An 18,638-nucleotide genomic window follows, 5' to 3' on the forward strand; every position below is an offset into this window, starting at 1 on the left:
TCTTTCTCTCCGACTGTCTTGTGTTCATTATTTTTGTCAGATTTAAGTAATTCACGGCGAATAATAACTAAATAGATAGGAACAGAGGGACAGTTTGCAGCTACCTCTTAACCGTATATCTTCCTGTAAGTCCGCATAAGTCTCCCATAAAGTCTGAGCGTGAGATATCAGTTTCCCGCAGGTGTCGACGAAAACTCGAGGAACTAAATCGACGTACGCGAAGTTCACCGTAGATATCATTGGTTAGAACAACCATGTACGTGCGAGCAGTCCATTCGGGACTGGTCGTTTCTATATCGACGGCTCGCACTCGCTCGCAAATGGTCAAATGGTTTGGTATCGACCGATACGTCTGAATACTAGCACAGTGTACCTGTCCCGCGAAACACAGTAATCCAAATTTGATGAGTTATACAAGTCTTTGATCCTTTAACGCTCGATTTTTTCACGTTTTACGGCTCAAAAACGGACCAATTTGTCCGTTTGCATCGTACGCCGTGACGTAGGTGTTTTTTTAAACAGGAATTTTTATTTTGAAGCTGCGCTGGAATATTTATATATAATTCGAGTATCTGGAATACATATGGGCTTTTAAATCTTCGTATATATCATTTTGTAGGAGGTAAACTATTGATTGGAAAATTTATTGGAGTGTAATGTATCGAATTAAAATTTCACATGAATTCTAACATCGATCTTGGGTGCTGCAACCATGTCAAAAGAGTTTCGTGAATTTATACCATGTTTTGGTCCACAGAGTGACTGAATTTCAACAATTTATAAGTGCTGAAAGAAATCGAAGCTTTACCGTGACAATTTATACCGCTGATTAAAGCGAGATTTTTAATTTATGTGACATGATGTCCGAAAGGTAATTTAATAACGTAGCATTTTATTTCTACGAATCGGTGCCGTTTATATATCGTTCGAATTTCATGGAAAAATGGAGAATGCGATTTTATGTGAAAAATGTTTTGATCGATTATTATTTATGAGTAACTTGAATAAAAAATCAGCGACGAAATCCTTTATACAGTCACTCTCATAAGTATTCGTACCCTCTATATCTATTATGGAAATTTGTCTCAATTAAATTATAGTGTTTGGGGCTTGTTTCATACTTTATAATTTAATGTTATCCTAAAGAGGATTGCGATACATGATTCTTAGTTAATTGTTCCGAAGAGCAAGCAATTCTTCCCTTTATTTCAACATGAATAAAGTACGATTTCGTTTTCGCTATGAGGACTCGGTATTACAGTGACCCGTGTCTTGCTATTAATATTTTTCTCGCGGCTCCTGATAAATGATAAAGGAAAGCCTGGTATCTGTGACCGTTCCTGAGTTGATCTCCTATCCACCCTCTTGGCTCGAATGGCTCAAGCACCTTTTCCAGGATAATTGAAAATCTACTCCTGCGGTTTTCCTGTCGTTGTCGGAGTGCTTTCGCCCCATCCTTTTCCGTTTCATGGCGTCCCTTCTGCACTTGAAAACGCGAATTATGCATGCGCCCCTTCTTCAATAGCGGCACTCGACGCATGGTAGGACGATCCACACTATCTACACGCCATGATATAGTGCATCGTACGATTCCACATCGAACGATTCGCTGTGATATATTATAGCGCGCGACTGGGTAAAATTAACCTACGTTTCGGCTACAGGGTGTACTATCTCGTGTGTATATTGTTAAACACGACAGGCACACAGTGTTCTACGCGGAGGTCTAAATTGGCACTCGAGTGTTTGGTGCTTGAAAAAAATTGTGGCGTTGCAAATTAGATGCGCCGGAGGTACGGAGTCTTCAGCATCCGCGGAGTTACTTTTTTTGTCTGACGTCGTTATAAATCCGAAACGGAAGCCTGTGTACACGACACTCCGAATACCAGACGCTGAGAAAGATATCATCAGGTTGTTGTACTTGCAGACAGCAATCGAAGTACCCGATATGCGATTCGTCTCAACGACTTGATTGGAAAACGCTGGTCGATACTGTTCATTCGACTGAGAACTGCCCGATATTATGCCCGATACAAAGTTTTATGGTTTGCTGTGCATTCCATGGGGAAATCATCCGGGAAATTGCATAACGGAATTCCACCCAACTTAGAGCCGCTATCAGCAGGATCTCGTATAGAGGATTTGTTGGGTTACGTGATTAATTAATCTCTTGCACGGTTGAAGAAGGATCACGAAGATTGATCGCTTACAATATCGATATCCAGTCGCACGTGCGACTGTCCAGCACAGCTGTTCCCCTCGAAAGATCTCTGTAAGAAACTGTAAACCGTAATAATTTAGCCAAGATTTTACCTAAATACTGGGTTAGTTAAGATGATGGCAAGACAATCATACAGGAACTAACTTATGATTTCTTAATACCGAGAACATAGCTACAATTCTCAACTCTGAGTTATACTAAAGTTAGAAGAATAATCGAAATTTAAACACGAGGACATAACTCTACAATAAATATTGCTTATGAAAATCGAAATTAAAGGGAAACTTGGTGATTTAGAAAAAAGATCTTGAAGCGAGATTTACCTATAAACATAGCGACGTAATTGAGTTTACGTCTGTCGAATACAGGCTTCAAAGTCACACGAAGTAGGCCAAAATATTCCATTTCCGTCGTTGAGCGAAGATGAAAGACATCCAAACGTGAAATTGCACAAAGACGAATCCGCGAAAATTTCCATAGAGCGCCGAAAACGCGACACAATAGCGTGACCCTCGAAAATCCCGCGTAATTCGATGATGGCCGGGGCTTTAAGAGCTTTCGAGCGGACCGTTTCTGTCTTTACGAGCATTTTCCTCTCTCCGAAGTCCAGATAACCGCGCAGTGTTGACTTAACGCCGTCCCCATTGTATTTATCTGGCTACGAACACGAAAGCTACCGGATAATGCCGACATTGTGTGTTCACGTGGAATATTGCACACATTTCTATGCGCCAGAGCCACGTTCCCCGCTCGGGTGTAGTTCAAACGAGCGAGGACGGGAACGCGTCGGTACGCAGAAAGTCTTGAAAAGCACTACTTTGCAGTTGCTGCGACAACGTTCTTCGCGGAACTTCCGCTGGGAAATATTTTACGCGAGCGAATTGCTTGTTGAAATAATAATTGTCATCGCGGCCGTAAAACCGGGCCAATTATACATATGTCATCTCTTACGCGACTGGATGGTCGAATTTTAAACAAATAATATACATTCCGTGCGAGTTTGAAACGCACGGGTATAAATAAATACGAACACGTTTATTTAAATGTCTGTAACAGAAAACGTAATAATAAACAACGAAATATCGAAGCTTTTTATACCAGGTATGAACTAACAACGTACTAATGTGTTTTATGTTAATGATATTCAATTGAGTTAACAGATACGTGTGTAAACAGATGTTTTAACGAAGCTGCTGTTCTTATCTATCAAAGTTTCTCATCGTAAAAGAATTGACGAGGACCAAAATTACCCTTATCACCTCATGGTCGTAGTAAAGTAGAGAGTTTCTACTATCAAGAATGTAAAGAACTTAATTACAACTTAAAAGATACCGAGAAAGAGTGCTTCTTCCTGATCTTTCTCAATTTTTATGCAATCTAAACTTGTGATTACTTATTCCGACTCTAGCGTTCCTGTACATTCCTTATCGTTTGGTAATCCATGTTTCTCCACGCCACGCTTATTTACGTATTCGATTATCATCGTTTGACGACGTGAACGTCGTCTCCGTGAATTCAACGCTGCGAATATTCGTTTCAAAATTTTGCACACAGCGAATCTGATCTTCGCAAATATCACGCGCACCGCCGCAGAACATTCAGGAAAATGCAGATGCTTCGCGAAATATATTTACAGATTTCGTGCCGTTTGAAGCATGCGTTTAATACGACGCGAGCTTGTGTATGGTATTAGAGCACTCGGATAACTGCGCAAACCTGGATGCACGGTCATTCGTCGTGTGAAATACACGTGTAGTGTCCGCGCCTCCCATACCCAACAATAAGGAGTCAAATAAGAACACGAAACGTAAGGTACGGGATTGGTCGCGTAGGTAAAGCGGTCGACTGTGGATCCGAGGATCGTGGGTTCGAATCCCTGTGCCTTATTTTTCGGTTAGACTCCTACACACGTATAAATCCCGACAAGCGTTACTGATGGAAACGGATCCGAGTTTTGTCTAGATGGAATTGTTAATTCCAGTGTTAAACTATTTAATGATACAACTACACCGGCCAACCGCGTGTAGGGAAAGTTTCCTCGCTGTATAAGCGTTCGCTGGATGTTGGTGGTATTATTGACAGAGGTACATACGCGTGTCATGGAATTATGTACATTCACGCGCATACCCAGCTCTATTGCGAAGGGATCGTACCGAACGCCAAAGCTTCCTCTTTATTCGAGCCTTTTATACCTTTTATACCTCGTCAACCACCACCGTCGTAGAAAAGATGGTGGCCATGCATGTGAAATGATATCACGAGTCCCTCTCGAATTACCACACCATGGAGGTGCAGTTTAGTATGCGTGTACTAAAAAATTATGTTCTGCTAAAAATAATCACTGTTTGCACGAGTTGCATAAATATCAGTTTGTACGTTACGCTGGACTGCGGATTTTATGCATTTATGGAGTATAATATCGTAGAAAAAGGATACGTATATTTAAATATATATTTCATGGATTTATGTGATGTTATTAATATTTTATTTTATTCGTATATATCGCAATGCATAAAATCCGCAGTTTAGTCTTCATGGTTAAAAAACAATTCAGGGTGTACTTGTTCCCCCTTGTGCGTCAGTGTTTTCTAAAGACACAGTTGTTCCTTTTACAATGAAAAGTAGTTCCCACGAACATCCTGTCAATTCCTTCGAGTCGTCGGGGCTTAGCGAGAATTACAGCGCCTGTAGAAGGCACTTTGTTTTACAAGTGAGTCGAGAGGAACAATGTTTCCAGGCGCAGAAATCCATCACGTTTCAAGTAAATAATCAACTTTATTGACGTATTTGTTCCGTAGAAGCTTGAAAATTGTACGGAATAAACAAGAAAGATGAAAGAGGGATGTTAAAAGGAGGGATGAAAAAAATTCATTTAACAATGGACGCTTTCGAACCTGTAAACTCTGAAACCTTGTGTGAATGTAGAACATATTGAAATATTCAAAGAAGAATTTTTTATCCTCATCGGTTATAAATTAAAATTTATTTTCATATCTGCAGACAGATATCTTCAATAATTTTCTATCACTAATTGCACCGCAGGCAAATAATTTCTGGCTGCAGTTAGTATTCCCAAAGAGCTGTTCAATCTGTTTTGTTCTTTCTGCACCACAATTACAACGGTATTCTCGTAAAGCGCATCAAACTGTGCATAAATTCGTAGAACAACACTTGTTAAGCAGAATCATCTGTAAATAAAATTAGTTCCGTTTCCGTCTAGCACAATTTTCATGCCGCCTACCATTCACCCGTTTCACTGCATTTCGCGTTTGCATAATTCGCAGAAAAAGTTACGTAAGAATCTCGACTGAAATCAGCTTCTTGATTAATCGATTCGCATAAAATCATAGAAAGATGAGAATCAAAGTACATCGTTTGACATCAAAACAATTTTCGATTCATTGCAAATAACGTTCTTGCTTCGCATGGGCGCAACAGTCGCGCGAAGGTCAACAAAGAATGCACGTGTTTTTTTTTTTTCAGGAGTTCTTGACGCTGATAGCGTTAGCTTGTGGTTGCAAAAAAAATGCATCGAACGAGCAAGGATCGATATGGGAGCGGGAGGATTGTCGGCGAGGGCGATCCCTGACCGCTTTGCTTTTTTCCGAACTTTTTTTTTTCTTGGACGAGTAACCATAAATCCCGATCACACGGCTCCAAGTACCGGCTTCGTCCGCGTAGTTTTCGTTTCGAAAGTCTGCAATACACGCCACTCGTAAATCCCAATCAGAATTTGCAATTTATGGAGTGGCTAAGCCGCGCACGAACACTGAGGAACGCGCCTGAAATCCACTCGTTTGCACCGCGAGACCAGCCGCACGAATTCGCTTTCCGATTTAATACTTGTTCACCAAGTGCTACCGTATGGCACACGATAACGTGCATTAAACGAATCCTCGCGATGCGACTTCGCGAAACGATTGATCGCTTCATTGTCATTCCGTGATTACAGAAAACGATGCATTGTTGCTATTTCTTAGTCGTGTCGTAAATAATGGTAAGATTGCTGAAAGATTGACAATCCTTCTTCGAAAGATTATTCTCAGGTCTAAGCTACGTTGCATTTTACCCCTGCTACTTTGGCATTTTACCGAAAAACCACCCCTCAATCAATCAACATTTTCGTAAATTAAAAAGAAAAGATAAACGACGTCTTATAATTTACACCATTCCCTTGAAAATTGAAAATGTGAATAATAATAGCAGAAGCTCGCGAAACGCGATTACATTTTACCTCATAAAATTTACTGTCAGCAAGTAATGCCTTTTCATTGTTTCGTTTTTAAGCTACTTGATCGAGAATTTATGCAGAATATTCAGTACCGTCGTCAAAGAAGCTCCCCCGTAACACTGACAATGTATATTATAATGCAAATATGATAAGACACCCGTAAAGGGGTTGGATTTGATTACCCGTCCCTCGTCGCTCTTGTTTGTTCCGCCCTATTCCTGGTATGTCAATATTGGAAACGGAACGAACTAGCTAGCGGTTCACGAGAGAAATTCGAAAGGGGATACCTCAGGGTTGATCTTCTGAAAAGTGAAGCTATTGAAAAGTCGTAAGCTACTTTAATTTTAGATTAGATATCGAGTCATTTATCTTACAAGTCGTCGCGTGTTTGTCCCCAAGGCGATAAAGTATACTTCGTTCGACATTTTCTCTTCCGTTTAACTCGCTTTTTATCTGTAACATGCAAAAATGTTATAAACGGTGTAATGGAGCTGAAAAATTGAACGTTGCGCGCGATAGTATAAGCTGGAAAAGCTGGAAAGCGCATGAAAAGCTAAACGTGTTACATTGCATGGTACAAATGCTTAAAGGCTCGACATCGGCTGAAACGAAAATTGTATTCTGCTCGAACTGACGGCTCGGGCCGTTACGAGATTTACGAGATTACTCAAAATATATATGAAATTATACGCTTAATAATGTACAGCGTGTACGGGAGATGGATTAAACTCTCGGTGAACGAACAATCAAATTTCCTAATATTCGAAATACTTCCTTAATATTTCCACGTGTGCAACGTTGAATTTCGCGGAAATTCCTTTGAACATAGTTCCGGATTTTATATTAAATTTTTGTCAGTACATTATTTCCACCGTAAACTGTTTGCCCGTACGGTTAAACTCGGGAAACTTTCATCGATATCTGACATCGTAACGAGGTACATTATTACCAACCACCTGAAACTAAATACTCATATTAGTGATAGTTTTCGCCATTAAGGGGACGATATAAATATCTATTAGTTAGCAGGAGCAGTATATTAAATCGATATGTGCACTCTGTAAAATTGATTATATATTTGCATACGTTTTAAAGGTGAACACCACCTTCGAGTTTTAAAAATATTCCAGTAACGTGGAATGAAAATATTTTTATTTTCAACGCGAGTCAACATTTTCTTATGAAAACTAACAAAAATATCGTTCAAACCATGCACTTTTAATATATGCATGAAACATTTATATTGAATTAATTGTTTTGGTGGAAAAAATTCCCATGTATCGAAACCTTTCTCTGACCTGATCCGTGGTGGTCCCCTTTAAGTGGCGTTTTCGAACAGTGCTACAAGTAAAACATAAAAACGTCCATACTTCTTTGTGTCCGTTAGAAATTGCCTCGATTTAAAGGACAAAAAGAAAAGGTTTATAGAGTCGGCACAATGCCGAAACAATGCCGCAGGTTATTAACGCGAAACAAGAAAAAAAAAGTATACACGTTTTTGTTCTTCTTTGCCAAGACTCTTTTCACCATTCTCACTTCAAAGGGAAATAAAAGCATGGCGCAGTGTCAGTAGTATATTATTTTCCTGATCCGACACGATCCCCGGGGAACAATTCACAGTCCAATAATTACGATCCAATATAGCTTTAGGAATGAAACACTATAAAGGCATAACGTTCACGGGAATGTTATATCGAAAATCATTTTCCCGCTATCAATGGACTTCTATTTTCCAAACGCGTTCCCATTCAGAACGCACGAACTCTGATCAAACTAATCGCGTTTTGAAGTGTAACTTCTTATACGACGTCAGACCGATTTAACGTTTGCGTTAAATTTCCACGCTCTTTAACCAACTTTCAGTTACTAAAAGGTATTCTGAAAATGATATATTAGAGTTGTGACGTTTTCCAAATATCTGAGAGGAATTAATAAAATTTCACCGTTGAGTCTAAGAAGTTACACTTGTAACGCCGCGGCATTCCACGCACTCACTTTTTTTCATTATCGCTGAACTTCATGAATAATTAATATCTTTTTTAACAAAGAAGCAAAAGCAATTTCTGCACCACCGAATTAATTATACGTTCACGAAAGTTTCCAAGTTTCTCGTTGTTCCCCACGACTTTACTCTAATATAAAACAAAAATAATGAGCTTGAAGAATTCTTCCCGGTCGAAAGGTAGCTAACTCGTCCGAAGCTACAGTAAGAAATCAAACAATTAAAAATTAACGTACCACTAAAAGTATTGAAGATTCTATGGGCGTTATCTCCGTTTCACGGTGACCTCGTTACGGTATTATGAGATATAAAAATCAAGGATATTTGACAGGAGTGTATGGCCAGCCTCGTAAATAGTGTATTAAAGTGGATTAACGTGCCGCAGTGGTATTTTAATTTCTTCCTCTCTTCCGTCAGATATTCCACTGAATTTTACGTTTTCGGTTATTATCCTCGTGACAGGAGGAAAGAGTAGAGCCACGGATCAAATTTCATCTCACGTATTGTGTCATTTTATAGTTTGACCTCTATTTTATTTCACATCTCGGGGTTCTGGTGACTTGTATTTATAAATCATCGATGTCATACAATTCATTTAAAAATAGCACAATGTTCTTTTTTTTTTGTAAAGTTGTTTATTAAAACCGTTTTGTATTACATGAATTATCCCCAATAAACAAGGGCATAAAGATTAGTAATTTAGATATGTAACCTAATGGTCCAATATTGATCATCAATACAATTTTCTTCCCGATCTGAGCATATTTCGTTAGAATTTTGTAAAGAAATACGCGAAGATTTCATACGTTCCGAATTAACGCCAGGAATGTTTCGCGATCCTCTTGCGTCCTTTTTAGAGCCACGAGATGAACCTCTGGCATTCTATGAACGCTTTCGTTGGCGCGGACAGTTTGTAATTTTTCGCTGAAATATTATCACCGTCTCTGTTCATTCTGATTGCAGGATGCAGGGACGACAGGATTCCACTTGCACCGGTTAAAATGAATCGCAGGGAGGACCCGCTGTTGCGGCAGCATCGCAGCCAGTTGCTGCAATTAGCCGAGGCGACAAACATCAAGCCTGGCCGTGGCAGCGGGAGAAGGCGAGGCCAGAGGCAGTCTCACGGCTTCGGACCCAGGTCAGCGTGGAAAAATGTTTTAATTATAATATACCGTACGTGACACGGGTATTGGCATCGAATCCGCGCGAATGGATAAATTTTTTAATTGGAAAAACTAAAGGAGAGATTGGAAACTCAATTGGCAATACTCGCTTTGTAACCTGTATCGATCGTATGTGAGATGTTGAGATAAAGATTTCAGTATCAAGTATTAAATATACACAGATCGCGTAGGTGAGTCCAGTTATGAGAGTCAGAATGCATTTACTTGTTAAAAAATGAACTTCCGTCATTTATGATACTTTCATCCTTTCGGTTTATCAATTGCTTGTCTATTATTATTCAGTACTCTATCTTTCATAAATATCGACGTGGAACAATTGGGTCCACGCCTCTAACTTATCGAACGCATTTATTTAAAAGAAAATAGACGCATCGCAATGAAAATCATCGTCACGCGTCGTATTTTCTCCTTGTCGCTTTCACGTATTCTTGAGTATTACACTCCCGGCTACAATAAATCCCCAGGGCGGTCTGCCGCCGACATTTTGATTACCAGTCGACCGTTTCCTGTCTTTTTTCATCGCCTTTGACGAGTCCCGCCGAAAGGAAGAGAAAATCTCGGGGAAAAATACCAGGAGACAGCGAACTATCAGTGGCTTTCAGTGGGTTTGCATAATTAACCCTTTTAAGCTGGCATTACACGCGTCGACGTACGCGACATTGCATTCACGATGCATTTTAGCGATCCGACTTTTGCCCCTTCTTTGTTTAATCCTCCCCTTTGTTCCTGGCAACGTTGTTTTTACGCTTTCACGTCGCGCCCGCCCTTTCTCGACGTCCCTTCGCGAAATTCCTTTTCATGCGAGAAGATTTCTGACACCCCAGGGCCAGACGCGTGTCTCCAGGGTGATTATCTCGGCGCTGGATAAAGTTTAACGTTGTATTTCATATTTGAAGGCAACGAACCATCGTTTCATAAACGCATATGAGGTAAAAAAATACCATACCTTCGAATAGAAATCTTCAAGGAATCATACACATTTACGCTCCCATAAGTTTATCCTGTGTAATCCCTAATACAGTTCGCCTGAACTTACGATGTCCCCTCGGAAGAGACATCCGAGTGTAAAAGGTTAATGGCACCGCTGCAGCCACTTATCGTTGGGCCCAATATTCAGCATCATCTGATTCCTGAATATATAAATAGTCGAGAAATACCTTCATTTTCGAAAAATGAAATAAAATCCAGACGGTAGAGGGTCGCTAAAAAATATGCGACCGCGACGACCACTGGGCCAGTGTCGGAATTAGGCGTATTTAACTTTACCTTTGCGCCGCATCCGTCGCAATGCCGAGAAATGGCTAAAAAAGAGATTGCCATTTTCGACTGTTTCAGTAACGGAGGACCGAGCGCCGGAGGCCGCGTGACCCTGCAGGATATCGTGAGAAGCGATCCTGGATACACGCCAAACATCGAGCATTTAGTTTTTCCGGAGCGCAAGAGCAGCAATCCAAATTTGGCCAAAACGGCCGACGAATCCCCGCCGAATAAATCCAAATCGAACACGACGAGCTCGGGGAGATCCAGGCTCGCCGAGGTCTTTTCCAGACATTACTCCAGAGGGTCCTCGCAGGACTCGTCGGTCACATCCAGGAAGAACCATTTAAACGTAAGTACTCGACTTGGAACGAATCAGTCACCTTATACAGCTCGACCCAGTTTCAACGATCATCCCCTGTATCTAAATCTACATCCGGGCTTAATTACACAGAACTAGGATGTATGGAGAAATGTTAAATTCATAGTTGACCGTTCGGAGCATCCACTGGCAAGTGTATAAACAACTCCGATCGGTGCAACTGAGCGATCGCGTTGACCTACATATTCCCGCTGATTTCTATCCTCTTTCACGTCGCGAGGTCATTTCAATTTTTCCACGTTAGGTAAACAAACGTCTCGAGCGAAAGAAATCTGTTTTGCAAGTAATAAAACATGGATGCCGCGGCCCGGATTTCTCATATTTCTTATCAACGGCGCCAATTCCGAGCCGGGAGAAGAAAACGAGAGCAATTAATCGCTGAATCTGATCGGCGCTTCAAAGTAACGCGAAGCGGTCGAGGCGCGGCCGATTCGATTCTCGACAGATCGCTGGTCGGAGACGGGTTCTTCACCGAAGCACGACGAAAATAAAAATACTTTCATCGAAGGAGTTGCGTAGCCAGTCTCTCGCGCCTCGTCCGTATTTGGAAGTAGAAACAGCGGCAGCCTTCTCCTTGCGCGTAGTTGCGAGTTTAGTCCGTCTCGTGTCACGGTGCTCACCGACACGCTGCTCAGGAAACTTTCAAGAATGCTTTTATGCAATCGACGCTCGTGGATTGGCTCTTCTGGATGGAGTATCGGTTTTTTCTCTTCTTGACCCTCCGTTAGAGGAATTTTACATCGTTTCTCAATTATTCCTCGGTCAATTACATACATAATTAATAGTCAAACTTAGAAATAAATGGCTGATTTTGTAGGGTTATTAAATATCCGTATACTACTGCTACTCAAATTAACACTAAACCTACTGACGTTCAGTTGTGACTATTTCTGCCGTGATAGGACAATGACTTAGAGAAACTTTTTTTAATTAAATACAAAAATATTGATGAATTTCTTCTTGTAGGCTTCTTACCTAGCTCATTATCCAAAACAGTGTAAAAGAAATTTTCTTATGATTCGATTAGCACCATATAGTACCTAGGAAACGTAGCGAATCTCTTTTGTACGATCTTAATCTATCGTTTCTGATTACTGGCGTTACCGGTTCTAGATACAATCATACGAACAGTAACTACGTATGGACGCAACCTCGCGTTACCTTCAACCAGCCACCATCGCGGAATTAATTTGTAACGTCTCGTTCCTTAATAACTTACTTGCAAGAAAGTTTCGGTAATTGATGTTTTCACCAACACAGTGTCGTTCTGGATAAATGATTTCCCTTTTAAAGCGACGGTACTTGCAAAACGAGCCATGTTCGGTCGGTCGAGCCCAGAAGAATGCTTTCGAGGAGACCATCGGGCGCAATTAATTAAGGTAAAAAAGGGTAATAAACGCCGGCCTCTCGATTTTCTTCGAATCTTAAGAAATCTTGCGGCGATTCGCTGGAAGCGACTCTTGAATCTCGAAGAATGCGAATCCTCGATTCACCAGGAACGATTCCCATTGGCCATCGGGCAGGGAAGGGAAAATAAGAGCTGAAAAAAAAATATATATATAGAGAGAGAGGGAGAGATCGAATGAGATGGGGATGGAAAAAGGAGACCTATGAGCAACCTCGAAGCGACAGTCCATGCCGAATCGATTAGTCGCCCGTCAAAGGAATAATTGAAAATGCTCGAGAAGAAACGCCAAATGCATCGCCATCCTTCTAACCGCACCCAGGCTACCGCGTTAAGGGAGTATCGATTACGAAATCCCATTGTGGATGTAATGGCCGTGTCCGAGAAGTCGGAGAGAAAACATTATTAAAATATCATCCACACCGAGGCAAACAATAGCATGCAAACGAACTGCGTAAACGAGTTTGCTTCCTGCTTAACAGCCCGCAGATTCTTATCAAAGAATGGAGTCAGGACGAAGCTTATAAAAAAGTAATTTGCGCACCGTGCGGAAACAGATTCTGAAAAACTCAATTTTACCCTCGTGAGGAGGGGTGGTTGGAATCTCTTATTTAAATTCTGCTTCCTGAAGATGCTGGAATTTTAGTTAAAATTCCGCTTTTAAATCGTAGCGTCTGCACAAGTAAATTGCAAATCGCAGGATAGTATATCAAATTCTTTGTTTTCGAGGTATAGCCGCTTTGAAGTTTATGCTGGAAGTTTATCAAAGGAAAACGCGAGCGATGGAAATAATAGGCGATCGCAACTAAAAGTGATTTGTAGGTGTTGAAAATGGCCCCCACGCAAACGTCTATCGCTGCAGAATAGGAGAAGAGAAAGCTTAGGATATGGCCTGCCAAAACTGCAGTGTATACTGCTAGAAATTCTTTCTACCTTCTTTTTTTATAACGTTCGTCAGTTGAGCAGCTCCTCGTAGAGAAAAGATCTTATTTGTGATACTTTAGTGATAAAATGATGAACACGTGTGGAGATGCATGTAGATCTGTCAACTCATTCGGATATTTACAGCTGTTCAACGTTGACGTGTCATAGGATTTTTTTACAATGGAAAAAATGGAATATACCTATTACTCTCTGATCCTCCTAATATTATTTCGTTATAGCCCATCTCCAATACTGGAAATTTGAATTTCTGTTCGTAGAGCACGTCACTGGACAGCGGAGGTGCGGCGTCCCATCAGACGGCTGGTTCCGGAGGAACAACGAGAAGCGCAGGGCGGCGTTGGCTGTCGCAGAGCTCGCAATCCTCGAGCAGACAACATTCGGCCGAGGACGGGGTACGTGGGGGCAACGTGGGCGTCATAGGGCCCGTTTCGTCCTCGTCCTCGAGCCAGGCCCCTGCTCCCGTCCTGCCGCCTCGTAGAGTCAGTCCAGCCGCGGATTCAACCGACATCTCGAATACGGCCGGCGGCTCCCGCGGCGACAGGTAACGCGCGTATTCCTGCCGCCTTTTTCTTCTGTTTTCCGCGGTAACGTGTCCCCCGCGTTTTTTTTTACAACGCAGAAAAACGCTCGAGAGGGAGAGCTTCCAACGATTCTTCCCCTCTTCCCTTTTCTCTCCTCCAGTTTTCTCTCCACGAATTCGTAACTCGGTTTTAACGAGTCCCTCTTAACTCACGATTTGCATCTCGCATGAAGATTTTTAACCACGCACGTTCCTGTCCATGTGTTACATCTGTGTGTGTGTGGGGGGTTGAGCACGTGCGTTTGTGTTCTGTGGTTGGCGACTCTCTGAAGAGCCGCCTCGGCCTGAGGACTTCCGTTCGAACGAGGAGTCGTCGCGAATCGAAACCTCTACCGAAGACACATTGCTTTGCAGCTGAGGTTCCGGTGGCTCGCGATTGTCTTGGGTTAGGATTATTGTCAGCGATATGGCAACGTTTAGGTCTTGATGACGAGGTGGATAGAAATGGTCGGGTATTAAAAAACTGGGAAATTATTCTTACGGCGGTCGATCTCTCTTGAATTTTTTACGTGGGCTTCGCGGAGTTCGTTGTCCGCTGGTCGATCGCTCTGTTCGACTTGCCAAGCGGGCCAAAAAAGGACAGGCAGGAATAGACGAACCGTTCGTTAAGAATGTAGTGTAAGTCTGTTCCTGTACAAATATTGAATTTATTTATGAAGACGTTTCAGTGCCGACAAGGGGAATATTTTCTTACTATTATGACGAATAAAATTCGGTTGGTCGAATCAAGATTTTTCTGAATCCTGAACACTGCAAGAATTTCAGTACTATTTTTAAAGGGAAAACTAAATTAATTTTTATAAGAATTTTAAATTATACTGTACAAATCCGATTTCCTCAGTTGCTACTGGCTGTGTTCGTTATTACGTTTTCGAACAATAATTATTCTTGAGAAGATCTGGAAACATTCTATTTTTACACGAAATTCATCTAGCACATTCTTTTAGCCAATGGAGAGGGAGTTCAAGGCCCTGTAGCCCCACCTTATGTCCTCCACTCTTTAGCAATGCTCGTAACTCTAAACAAATTTCAGTTTTCGTGTATCAGTTTCGTGGATCGGCTCGATAAATGGACTTAACTTTTATTACGAACGGCTCGAATGGCTACCGCGAAATCGGCACGGTGGAACACGTAACGAGAAATATTCGTTCCATGGGAATACCGATGCTGCAAAAAGCGTGGTTGGTCGTAGGATTAATACCGCGGTCGGGCATGGTTGATATCGGTCGGGTAAAAAGAAAATTAATTCGATCGTTGCTGAGTTTAGGTCTGTTCTCTCTCTTTCTGTCTCCGGTGTTTACTTTTTGCAGTCCTCGACGACGGTTACATGCGATGCAACTTTCATGAAGTTCAATGAAAGGACGCGACGGCTTCCTGCATCGGTCTCTGCTGCCCTCGGTGCTTCCCCGCGGAGCGTAACTTGTTTACACACGCGAATGCAAAATTCAACGAGGAAACGGTGGAGGGAGCCGAATAGTTCCTAGAGCTCTTTCCGAACTCCCTATACGGTTAATTAGTTCCCTCGAATAAGTTTTACCGAGCTCGACGGGGTTACGAAAAAGCGACCGGTTCGCTTTCTTCGAATCTATTAGGTTGAGTGGTAGGTTCGTTCGTATTTGGATGCCTACGTTTCTGGATTCGATATACAGACGATTACGACATCTGATTAATACGATGACACGGAAGGGTTAAGATAAAAATATTTCAAATATATGAAGTGGTTTCAATTTAACTGAATCGTTAAGCATAAGTATATTTTTTTCGAAGCAGGTTTGAAAATTCAATCTAACGAAATACATCTAATTTTTTGATAACGCAATGTAAAAGACTCGCACTTTCCTAGACATGCATTAATCATTTCCGCATATTCCAACGAAAATTACACCGTCAGTTTTCATTTATTCCGTGTTATATCCAATTCGGTTAATGCAAAATGATACGTCTGAGTTCTTCGTCAACAGAGATGGACCATTTTACGCTAATGTATTCACAAACGATCTAACCGACAGAGAAGCATTACATGATTATGCGTTGTTCGTGTAAGCATAACAAGAGTTGACATTTTGAAAGAGACATTCGAACCAAGTTATTACTCTACCTTGTTCCCCATTTTACACCAAATATAGTTACTTACAACGGAGGATAATCTATCGATTCGACAATAAGTAACTTCTAATAGTCTAGACTATTAATACGAAATCCATTAAAAACACGGATGTGAATATTGTATGAATTCATCACCGCGAACTTTAATCCAGTCTTAAAATGACAGTGCACCGATCTTCGTTAACGAAGTGATATTTGATGTGACACGTGGTATCTAATTTATCGCGCAAGAGTGATCTTAATCCAGGTGTGAAAACCGAGGGAAGCCAGCTACCCTGCAGACGATGTCTGTTAAAAGGTAAATATAATTAATCCGGGACACCTATATCAGGAGTTTCCGATACGATCGTCCAGAAATAGGGTTACATTCGGTGTGTGATATCCACAGTGAAATAAATTACAGGATAAAGTATTCAGGGATATGGACATTCGTCTGGCTACAAATAAACCTTGAAATGGATCAGAAAGAATATCGTTCGTTCTCCTTTCTGCGCTGAAAATAAAACGGGCACTATCAGTCGATACCGAATCTGCGTATCACAGTGAGAGATACAGAAACTGCACCAATTTTTAATTGTCATTTTCACTTAAGCTGTATGTGTCTCGTCAAAAAGTAACACGTACATCTTACTGTTTTTGGTCTTGGTTTTTTCACATATTCGTTTTGAATACAATTATTTCATAATTCAAATATGAGCACAGTATATCAACGAAGCATAAATTAAGTAACTTAACTGCTCGTTAGTTTTGGCAACCGTGGATTGACATTATGAACAAAGTACAAAGTTTGACAATTTTGCAAGTTTTGGAACGTTTCCAGTCAGTCGATATTATTACTGGTCTAAGAATTTTTGCGCCGTGAGTGTGTGGCACACAATCTCGAAATGAATCGAGTCATTTGGGAGATTGAAATGTCATTTTCTTCCAGTGTTTTAACCACTCTGGGCGCGATTCGAATCTTGCCAACAATTCCATTTCCCTGGCTGCTCCTTCTTTTATGAATCATTACGGCGGAAGGTTATTCTTGCGCCGTTGTCTTCTTTCCTCGCGTCGCCGACTGCATTCACCGAGATTCATTAATGATAAACGGTAGAGGGACGCCTGTGAATTACTGAAGTGTCGAGCTGTCACGGCCGACGTACCGAAATTCACTCGCTAGACGCATAGCAGATTTCATTTCGAAAACTTCTTTCGCGACCTACTTCCAACCGCGAAACGTTCGGGAATTTACAATCGGTTCGCGGCTTTGCGAAACATTTTAAATGTTTCGTGCCGCGGAATTCGTGTTCCGCGAGAACTCGCCATTAACGACAAGAATCATCCCAAACTTGTTCCGTTACGTGTGCAGAGCGTGCTCTTTTACTCGACCCATGAATACATTATAAAATGAAATTAGTAGTCATTTCGATTATTTGCATCTTCAATGAACGTTGACATTTGCATAATTTTTCTCTACCACTGAAGATGACCAGTGTATTATTTATTTACTTTTATTTGAGCCGTTCACTGCACAGTCATATAAAAATTGTGACATTACTCACGATTATTTTTTGGGTATTCTTTCTTATTAATTTTATATACCGTTAGATGAAAGCTACATCTGTATTTATGCATTTTAAATTATTTATTTGAATTTATATTATAAAGGAAATTTTAAAAAAAGATGTACATTATTTCATCGTATTTCTCAACATTTCGTTTTATGAAGTTAATTGATTTGTGCAATAAACGACTCATTTATTTGTCGTCTTCCTTGCACAATTTGTAATATCGTATGTATGAGGTAAAAGTTTACGACGACCAGCGAAAAACTTTATACTTCCACTCCGAAAAATATTGCACCAGCAATCCGCGGAAGTTACACTCTTGTGTCTCTGGAATATATATGATCTAAAGAAACTATATCTCGATAAATCATGCAATAGTTTCTTCAACCCATTTCTTATAACTTCACCTAGCTAGAAACTGAAGTGTGCCCCAGTTCGTAAAATCACCCCGCATAAAACTAACTCACCATCACTATGCAATATCTCCCTTGGAACCTCTCGACTTTCATACGAAATAATAATAGTTGTAGAATATAGTAGTTCGATTTTCTTGGAATACATTTATTATTAACCCTTTCACACCTGGCGTTCAAAATCGAGGACACAAAATTTAAAAATTACTGACACTATCGTTTAGGGCAAATGTCCTTACTTTTTCATACTAATTTTAATCCAAATTGTCCCTAAAAATTAAATTCCATTAGACAAGAAAAAAGAATTAATTCAAGTTGAAACGGTTAACGAACTAAAAATTTCTTTTCGAAAATATAGGTGTCCG

General features: G+C 40.8%; 1 protein-coding gene across 5 annotated transcripts in view; it reads left to right on the top strand.

Annotated features, from left to right (window-relative positions):
- LOC128872686 (uncharacterized) overlaps positions 1–18,638 on the top strand; it is a 158,391-nt gene that overhangs the window by 42,665 nt on the left and 97,088 nt on the right. For all 5 annotated transcript variants that reach the window (XM_054115634.1, XM_054115635.1, XM_054115632.1 and 2 more), the window contains 3 exons: positions 9,418–9,592; positions 10,974–11,247; positions 13,885–14,168. In XM_054115634.1, coding sequence (XP_053971609.1) covers positions 9,456–9,592; positions 10,974–11,247; positions 13,885–14,168 — 695 coding nt within the window. In that variant the 5' untranslated portion in view covers positions 9,418–9,455. The remainder of the gene's footprint in view (positions 1–9,417; positions 9,593–10,973; positions 11,248–13,884; positions 14,169–18,638) is intronic.

This window comes from Hylaeus volcanicus, chromosome 2 (genome assembly GCF_026283585.1).
Source record: "Hylaeus volcanicus isolate JK05 chromosome 2, UHH_iyHylVolc1.0_haploid, whole genome shotgun sequence".
NCBI lineage: Eukaryota > Metazoa > Arthropoda > Insecta > Hymenoptera > Colletidae > Hylaeus > Hylaeus volcanicus.